A 9,317-nucleotide genomic window follows, 5' to 3' on the forward strand; every position below is an offset into this window, starting at 1 on the left:
CTCGCTAAACCAAAACACGTTGAGAGGCTCATGTCATGACCATAATCATTAAAGGATTATAAAAAAGATAAACTAATTTATATTATTCAAATCAACTCAAACTAAAAATGCTTAGAGCATCTCAAGTAGTATGTTTTTGTACATATTTTTGAGTGCCAACTAAGAGAGAAGAATGAACGGAAAAAGAAAACGAAAAAACAAAAAAAAAAACAATTAAATGAGGACTACCCTCAATGGGCTCAGTGGCCGCGTGTTACTGGGCGTCGGCTGTGCGCCGTCTGTGCGTTTAACGTGACCAGCTATTTTCTTCTTTTTTTTTTCTTTTTTTTTTTGTTATGGCCCACAATAGGAGACAAAACTAGTGGCCGTGTGTTACTGGACGCCGGATGGTGCGCTTAACGTGACCAACTATTTTTTTTTGTTATGGCCTACAATATGATACAAAAATCAGTGGCCGCGTGTTACTAGGGGCGAGCTGGTGCGCTTAGCATGACAAACTTTTTTTTTTTTTTGTTATGACCCGTAATAGGAGACGAAAACCAATCTCTCTTGCAACACTTTTTTTTTTTTAATTTTAATTTCACCCTCATTTTCTTTTCTCTCCCACATAAGTTTAATCCTCCTAAAAAACCACATAAAATTCACTAATGGAGATGCTCTAATACTCCATTTGCTATCATTGAAAAAGAGTTGATATTTTAATAAATTAATAAGACAAAAGGGTCAAATATACCATCGAACTTTTGCTAAAAAACAATTATCCTCCTAAACTTTTAAAAGGTGCAATTACGCCCATAAACAATTTATTTGATGCAATTAAGACAAAAACCGGTTAATGACCTGCTATCACAAGTCTGACAACATTTCGACGACTTTTCAAGTAAAAAAGGGAGAAGGCTACAAAAAAAAAAAAAAAAAAAAAAGAAGAATGCTAACAACATCCACATTAGTAGTTTTTGCTCGACTTTTGAGGAAAATATAACTTATGTGGAGGAGAGTAAGAATATTTGAGTATATCTTTCAAGCACTTGGTTGTTTGTAGGTCCTGCGACACATAAAAAGGGGATAAACATGTTGTTTGTAGGTCCCGCGACACATAGAAAGGGGAGAAGCCGTTGTTTGTAGGTCCCATGGCACATAGAAAGGGGAGAAGCCAGCGCACATACAACGTCACTGCATGCGTCAGCTGGTGCGTTGTTACCTTCTTTTTTTTCTTTTTTTTTTGGTTTCCTTTCACGTTATATGTCAAGTGTCGCTTGCACGAAACGCGCACATAATTTATTTTTTTTGGCTTTGGTGTCAGTCCATTACTGTTCCAATAACTCATTTTTGCAATAAATCAAATCTATTATCTCTCCTCATTCGCTTTCCTCCACATCACATGATACTATTCTAGTGACTCTCAAAAAACCATTGGTATAGATGCTCTAATACCCCATTTGCTATCACCGAAAATGAGTTAATATTTTACTAGTAATAATAATGGGTTGACATTATCTTAAACATTTACGAAAGACATTATTATAAGTAAAAAATGTTTTTTTTTGGTTGAAAAAAATAATGTAACACAGGTGGGGGCTTGAGTACCTTATTCATGCTTTATCACACAGAAAACGATACATGTCGCAATAATAAGAGAGAGAAAGCAAAGAAAATTGTTGCCATTATTACTGCTCTGTCTATAACAACGGTGCGAATGTTGGAAGCATGGAAGCATACCAAAGGCCGATAATGGCGGCAAAACATTTCTAGCCCATTTCCCCAAATTACCCCTCCCCTTCAAAGACAAACCAGCTCAAGAAACAAGGCCGCTTTAAAAGCATCTTTCGCTGTTGCTTTTTTGTTACTCATAGATAAGGAAAAAGTTGGTTTGAATCTTTTTTTGGGTTTTTTAAAAGTTTTTTTTTTTTGTGCTTTAGCATGGAAAACGGTGCTGCCGGTGGTGGAGTCAATGGGTTTGGCTTTCCGGACAAGGAAACGGCGGCGCTGCGGTGGCCGTGCGGCTTTCCCAGGCTTTCAACTGTTCCAACACTGCTCCCCTGCCCTTCAAATCCCCAGGTATACACACTCACTTATACAAATATAGTCTAGCGATACTGAATAAAAATAATCTACAAGAAGCCTAATCTCATAGTAACGGAAATGAAAGCTTGATCTTCAGCTATAATTGATATTTTGTTGTGTTGCCGTCAGCCGCATACTTACTTAGGACCCTAGATGATGTATTGATATTTAATTGAATGTGATATATAATGTATCCAGTACCTCTTTTGCTGTCTCTTCTTGGCGATATGATACAGAAAGCTGAGATTTTTGTGCAGGAATGGCGACATCTTTAGGGTTTCCATTTACGTTTGCACAGTGGAAGGAACTGGAGAGGCAAGCTATGGTGTATAAGTACATGATGGCATCTGTACCTGTGCCGCCTGATCTTCTCTTACCTCTCCCCACAGACGCTTATAATGCTGCTCCTCCCAGTTTTCATGCTCAATGTAAGCATTTTTTTGTTTACAGTTTTTTCTCAATTGTAAAAGTAAAATTAGATCTCAAGATCTGGGTGAGATGGAGGATTGATTATTGGTGTGATCTGAGCAGCCGGCAGGAGCGGCGGCGTGGGATTTTCCGGCAAGAACAGAGATTTAGAGCCGGGGAGGTGCAAGAGAACGGACGGCAAGAAATGGCGGTGCTCGAAAGAAGTTGCGCTGAATCAAAAGTACTGCGAGCGCCATTTGCATAGAGGCCGTCCCCGTTCAAGAAAGCCTGTGGAAGATGCAAACAATAACAACAAGAAAACTCGTCTTCAACAACCACCTCTTGAGTCTCCTTCAATGGTGGTTTCCCAGCAGCCTGCAAATCCTGCCCCTTCATCATCAGATAAGCACAAAGAAGCCCCCCAGTGTGTTGATTCTAGAATGGATCAGAGCTTCTCCATCTCCCCTTTCAATGAACCACGCAGGTTTGTTAGTGATTCTTGAATGTGATTTTAAATTTTAATTGAATTTGACAATTTCTTACTGTTTCTGGGCATTTTATGGATTTATGATTTGTGGGGTTGAAGGAGTTTGGACTGGGAGATGGGAGGAACTGAGGAGCAATGGAAACAATTGATGTCTCTTGAGAGCAATGTCTACAGAGACAATGCACAAACTCTCCAGCAGATGAGCTTGTTTCACTGCAAAGATTATTATGGCAGCATTAGACAAAATGGGGAGTGCAATCTGTATTTCAATCCGGATTTGGGATCACTGAACAAAGAGTTCATCAATGCCTGGGCAAATGGCAGCATTGCTAGTAGCAACAGTAACACCAATTCAGACTATGCACTTTCTCTAGCAATGGCTGCTGGGAACATTCTTGACAGTGAGATGGGAGTGGAGGATGGCAATGCAGGGGGGAACTATGATGAAGAGCATACAATGTGCAGCGGCAATTTAACGTTGCGATCCCCTGTCTCGTGGGTCCCTTTTGCCTCGGGAGGGCCGTTGGCCGAGGTTCTGAAGCCCAGCCAACAGCTCCACCACCCCTCCTCGTCGTCCTACATCAGCAATGGTGACTCGATCAGCCCTGCCGGGACGACGGTCTCCTCGCCCTCGGGCGTTCTTCAGAAGACGAATCTGTTTTCGCAATCTGATGGCAGCGTTTGTAACAGCCCGACTGTTGCAGCTTCTGAATTGGTTCCATTCCAGTGGCTTAGCTAAGACTCTGCAGAGACAGCAAATTTTCTTGAAATTCCTATGTTTTTGTGTTGCTTTGCTTTGCTTGCTGCAAAGTGAAAATTGAGTCCTATTCATATATATATATATATATATATATATATATTTATGTTGTCCCTTTTACCATTGTATAAGTGCGTACCATAAAATACTGTCAGCAGATTTCCTTTGAACCAAAGTTGTAAATTTAAGACTGCAAAGATAGCAGTTTTTGTTATGTTTTTTATTCCAAACCTTAAAATTCCTATGTTTTTTTGGTTCTGTTTTTGCTTGCTACAAAGTGCAAATTTAGTCCTATTTATGTATACTGTGGTGTTCCTTTTACCATTGTAAGTTGGTACTATATAACACTGTCAGCAGATTGCCTTTGAACCAAAGGTGTAAACTTTAGACTTTTTTTCCCCAATTGCTAATGAAACCTCACTGTTTGACTCTTAACCACAAAACTCTATCTTGGTTGGACAATTAGCTTGATAATTATAAGGTTTCAAGATTGACAACCTATGGGAGCTTTCTATTAACTTTCTCGGTTTGAAACTATTATTTATGGACAAGTTAGGTTGATTCACCATCATATTGTCATTTGACAATTAAGGTTACAAAGTGAGTTTTACCCAAAACACAGTTTCGGGTAACAATTGCAAGCTTTTTTAAGAACTGCCCTAAGGTGCTCAATTGTTGGTAGTGGGATTTGAGTTCTTTGTTTGAGATGGTGTTTTCCTGCAATGATTTGGTGTGGTTTTATGTAATTCATTACATGGGGACGGAATTCACTGACTTTTAGGTGTGCTCTGAAACCCAAGTGAAAGTTTGGTGACAGTTGGGCATGAACAAACAAAACTGCAGCAAAGCAATACTTGTTAACCTTAATTATATCACTTTAAACTAACAAACAAACAGCAGTAATGCTAATTGTTAACCTTAGTTAATGCTGGGTTTGTTGAAATATCGGATTGAGAATCTTTACCAAAGTCGAAAGAATATTGAGGAATTTTATGGTCAGAATAGGGGCATCATGGTATCACGACAAACAAATATCATGGTTCCTGAGTTCTGTTGTGCCAAATATAGGCCAGAATAACTTTTCTTCATCGTCTCTGAGTCTGTGCCACATGAGATTGCTCTTGTAGAAAGGTGTGTGATGGGGGTCGGGGAAAGATTTATTGGCTTGGTAGACGAGTGAAGTGCCACAGTTATGAAGATCTGTTCTGAAATTGTTGCCAATGAGTTGAGATGGCGGAGTTGGTCTAAGGTGCCAGATTAAGGTTCTGGTCCGAAAGGGCGTGGGTTCAAATTCCACTCTCATCAATAATTACATTTTGGGCCCGTAGTAGCCCAAACATGTTAGTAGTAGTCCAAAAAATTGTGATCCCACTCTCAACAATAATTACATTTTGGGCCCGTAGTAGCCCAAACATGTTAGTAGTAGTCCAAAAAATTGTGATAGGTCCACCTCGAGGTGGACTGAGGTCCATGGTGGGACCATAGTAGCCTAAACACTATTTAGACACCGAATGAACATTCAGTATGTTGCAAATTATGATAGGTCTACTTTCTAAGGTAAACTCGAGGTCCACCTTGTAAGGTGCAATAAATCTGTTGTTGCATTTAGTTAGTATCAAATTAATTTCTTAGTAATACTACCCACCTCTCCAATCTTCTTATCCTTACATGATATTTTCTAATTAAATAACTTTCTTTTTAAGCATGGTAAAGACACTCAATTCATAAGCACCATCTGATTATAAGTTACACTCAGAGAAATATTAGAAACAAAATTTGAAGTGTATATATAAAAAACTTGTGTGAGACCGTTTCACCATGAGACGGGTCGGGTCGGGTCGGGTCAAGATGCAAGTGTAACACTTATATGCACAAATCTCATGCTCAAATGTAATACTAATCAGGAATAAAATTTTTGTTATTAGGGTAAATGTAATACTTTTAACGGAAAATACAATACTTTTACATTTCGATTTAAAAGTATTACATTTTTCCTCAAAAGTATTATATTTGTCCTTATAAGTGAGAGACACTTGTCAACATTACTTATTATGAAAAATGTATTACTTTTTCTCTTATAAGTAACAAAAATTGTATTTTTGATTAGTGTTATATTTGAGCATATAAGTGTGAGATTTGCACATATAAGTATGACATTTGCATGGTGTTTTGACCCGACCCGACCCATCTAACGAATAAAGATCCGTGAGACGGTCTTACACAAGTGTGATCCTATATATAGTATATATATATTATATATATATATATATTTTTTTTTTTTTTTTTTTTTAAATAAAAAACTGTTTTTACTATATCAAAACGAATTCATTTGCATGCCTAAATATGAGGAAAATAAAAGGAGGTTTCGAGAATGCGGGAGAAGGTCCGATCCAAGGTAAGCCCAAGCTAGCCTATGATGTTTGTCTCCTTCACAGTTTGAAGTTTTATCTCCAACGTTCACGATTCCTCTCCAATCTTCCCCCCTTCCCTATAAATTCATACCCCAACCTTTCTCAGTCATCCACCATTCAATCCGGCAAACTCCAAACTCCAAAGTTAGCAATCACATTTTCATTCAATTCCACATACAACTCCCAATCCAATGGCTTCCAGTGCTCTAGCATGCTCTGCTTCTCCCTTTCTATCCAACGCCTCCGTTTCCAAGACTCCCAGAGGGACCTCCGGTCCGTGCTCCGTTTTCTTGCCCTCTTCATGCGGCGTTAGAAGGCCGCTTAAGCTCAGAGCTCAGGCCGCCGGCGACCACAACAAAGACACCTCCGTCGACGTGCATCACGTCACCACCAACCAATCCGCCACCGCCGTTGAACGTCGGCCTCACCGCATGGCCGCCCTCGATGTCCCTACATTCGGTAAGTCGCATGTTGTCTCATAGATATTTTTCTAAGAGTACTCTAAAGTGTGGACGTGCTATATAATGTATATATCCTGTACTCATTGGTTCAGTTTTATATTAGGCAATAATAGTTATTCAGTTCAACCAAACTACTTGTAACAAGAAAAGATATTCATGTTTTTGTGTTGGATTGAGGATGAACAGGGCTTTTGGACCCTCTGTCTCCGATGAGAACAATGCGGCAAATGCTGGACACCATGGACAGGCTATTCGAGGACGCCATGACATTCCCGGGAAGGAGCAGAGCCTCGACGGGGGAGGTGCGGGCGCCGTGGGACATCCGAGACGAGGAACAAGAGATCAAGATGCGGTTCGACATGCCGGGGCTATCCAAGGAAGAGGTTAAGGTTTCGGTAGAAGACGATGTTCTTGTCATCAAGGGCGAACACAAGAAGGAAGAAGGCAAAGACGATGATGATTCATGGTCCAGGAGTTACAGCGTTTATGATACCCGGCTTAGGCTGCCGGAAAACTGCGACAAGGATAAGGTGATGGCGGAGTTGAAAAATGGAGTGCTGTTCATCTCCATCCCAAAGAGGAAGGTGGAGAAGAAGGTGGTTGATGTAGAGATTAAGTAAAGCTCTTGGTTTTGCAACTATAGGCTGCTTAAAAAGTGTGTTGTTTTTTTTTTTTTTTGAGTTTTTCCATCCATGTAATGTGTGTATATATATATATATATGCCTGCAATATAAATGCATATAAGTATAATATGAGTTGGTTTTATTAACTTTGGGCTGTTGTTTATAAATGTCTTCAAATGCAATCTTGTCTTAACGTGTCATCGGAGCGGCATCATTTTTTAGGTAAAAAATATAATAATATTAAGAAATGCAAAACAAAAGAATCACTAAAAATACACTATTGTACCACAAAATATAAACGCACATCTCAAAAATTCGTCATTGTTAGGTGTGGTGAGGTATAGTCCATTTTTTTCTTAACACTAATGATGTGGACAAAGGTTAAGATATAGCTGCATTAGAACTTGGCCTGTTATTTATAAACAATATATATCACTGACATGATATTGTTCCCCTTTTAACTATAAACAACTCCCTTAAAAAGGGCCTTAAAGAAAGAATAGAAGGCAGAAGTCTAGGACACCTCTGCTACCAGATCCCGTTGAAGTTCCCGTTGAAGTTTACTTTTAGAGTTCGGTCTATCGCAACCCAACGAGTTCTTTCAATAATAGTCCCCAAGAAAGAATAGTCCATTGCCTCCCTTTTTCAAGAGTACAATGTAGTATCTACTCGTCTCGAACCCACCCACTCTCATGTAAGGTGCAACCGGGTGCCACTAGACCCCAAGGTTCTTTTTCACATTTTATTCATCAAGAAATCTAATTTACTTTCCTTATTACACCCACAAAAACTGCACTGGGTCTACACCACCTTAAGAAGCTTTCAAATCCATCTCACCCGAGCCCCTCTATGTGTTGACTGTCCGGCTTACTTAGCCTTTTCATCCATCTTACCGGAGACGAGCTTCCGACTTTCTTCTTTTTTATACAAATTCGAGCTCATCTCTTCTATTGTCGTGGTCATCTCTCCATGTCACTACCCACCATGACTCTCACTCGGTAGCCCACGAGTCTAACTTCTCCTGACCGACTTCCTTGGCCTCGTAATCTTCTCCTTTGTTATTCGTCTTCTCCTCGGAATCTTCTCTCTCTAGTTTCTCCTCTTCATGTAATTTCTTCCACTCATTCACCCATGAATGACAATCGACCTCCGATCGGTCGTCCCATTCCTTCCGAGTATCTAACTTCTCTTGAGTATCTAACTCCTCAGCTTGCCTTCCATTCCACTGAACCATTGCTCTTATACCCTTTTGCTTTCTCCTCGTTTTCAAAATTATCATTTGCTTTATTCTCTCTCATTTCCCAAAATAATGACGAACCCTACTTCGCACGATTTCTAGTACGTAACCCATCAATATACATAACACTATTAGAGCTCGCACAGACATTTTAACTAATTACAGAAGTAAAATTTGTCATAAAAAAAAAAAAAAAAAAAAAGACTATGAACTGAATCTCATCAAGTAGTAGAGCAACTCATCAAGTAGTAGAGCAACCTCTCAAATGAGGAAGCAGTTTTACCAATACATGGTAGTAAAAGCCAACAGGTATCATTGATGTTCAAAAAACAGTAAGAATGAAAATGCTTGAAACTAAAAAGGATTTGTATAAGACAAGTATAATAAGCAGTTAAAACCAGTCTTAAGTGTTAGAAACATGAACTGGCAGCATCAGCACTTGGATGCACAGTGCATTGGCTATGAGAGAGTTTAGCATAATGGCCAACATAAATTACGAGAAGTAAGCCTCATAAGACATACCATCCGAAACAACTCTACAAGCTCTCTAATGGAGACAATAAAAATTCTTCTCAGTTGGGCCCTTACAGACACTAAACAACATAGTCGGAACAAAGTACAATCAAAGGTTTCGAGTAACTATGTGCATATAGATTGATAAACAGAAGAAAGAACAGCTCCATAGCAGCGATGATGACAACAACGATGGTAGATAGATCAGTGCATTGCTGGGCGAGGAGGGGCACGAGGTCGAACAGGAGTCTTCGATGGACTTACCCTACAATAACAGCCAAAACATAAACCAAAATGTCCACACACACCAAAAAAAAAAAAAAAAAAAAAAAAAAAAAAAAAAAAAAAAAAAAAAA

General features: G+C 39.3%; 3 protein-coding genes across 3 annotated transcripts in view; 2 read left to right on the plus strand and 1 right to left on the minus strand.

Annotated features, from left to right (window-relative positions):
- Positions 1 to 1,646: 1,646 nt before the first annotated feature.
- On the plus strand, positions 1,647 to 4,000 carry LOC115999925 (growth-regulating factor 7). Its single transcript, XM_031239882.1, has 4 exons — positions 1,647 to 2,058; positions 2,322 to 2,492; positions 2,596 to 2,956; positions 3,059 to 4,000. The coding sequence occupies exons 2-4, from the start codon at positions 2,324 to 2,326 to the stop codon at positions 3,696 to 3,698; spliced, it is 1,170 nt and encodes a 389-aa protein (XP_031095742.1). The 5' UTR covers positions 1,647 to 2,058; positions 2,322 to 2,323; the 3' UTR covers positions 3,699 to 4,000.
- A 2,223-nt stretch (positions 4,001 to 6,223) lies between these two features.
- LOC116000240 (small heat shock protein, chloroplastic) lies at positions 6,224 to 7,253 on the plus strand. Its single transcript, XM_031240276.1, has 2 exons — positions 6,224 to 6,586; positions 6,775 to 7,253. Exons 1-2 carry the CDS (start codon positions 6,319 to 6,321, stop codon positions 7,206 to 7,208), a joined length of 702 nt encoding a protein of 233 aa, XP_031096136.1. The 5' UTR covers positions 6,224 to 6,318; the 3' UTR covers positions 7,209 to 7,253.
- A 1,540-nt stretch (positions 7,254 to 8,793) lies between these two features.
- The window catches only part of LOC115999721 (polyadenylate-binding protein-interacting protein 12-like), a 3,626-nt gene continuing 3,102 nt past the window's right edge, over positions 8,794 to 9,317 (minus strand). The window contains exon 11 of the mRNA XM_031239612.1: positions 8,794 to 9,226. Within this exon, the coding sequence (XP_031095472.1) occupies positions 9,166 to 9,226 (61 nt within the window). The 3' untranslated portion in view covers positions 8,794 to 9,165. The remainder of the gene's footprint in view (positions 9,227 to 9,317) is intronic.

Source organism: Ipomoea triloba, chromosome 12 (assembly GCF_003576645.1).
Source record: "Ipomoea triloba cultivar NCNSP0323 chromosome 12, ASM357664v1".
Lineage (NCBI taxonomy): Eukaryota > Viridiplantae > Streptophyta > Magnoliopsida > Solanales > Convolvulaceae > Ipomoea > Ipomoea triloba.

Bases quoted from the DNA above. Each gene is read 5' to 3' on its own strand.
- LOC115999925 (XM_031239882.1), top strand. From the start codon at position 2,324: ATGGCGACATCTTTAGGGTTTCCATTTACGTTTGCACAGTGGAAGGAA. The intron at 2,493-2,595 runs GTAAGCATTTTT...TGATCTGAGCAG, and splicing joins TCCCAGTTTTCATGCTCAAT to CCGGCAGGAGCGGCGGCGTG. The intron at 2,957-3,058 runs GTTTGTTAGTGA...GTGGGGTTGAAG, and splicing joins CCTTTCAATGAACCACGCAG to GAGTTTGGACTGGGAGATGG.
- LOC116000240 (XM_031240276.1), top strand. From the start codon at position 6,319: ATGGCTTCCAGTGCTCTAGCATGCTCTGCTTCTCCCTTTCTATCCAAC. The intron at 6,587-6,774 runs GTAAGTCGCATG...GAGGATGAACAG, and splicing joins CCTCGATGTCCCTACATTCG to GGCTTTTGGACCCTCTGTCT.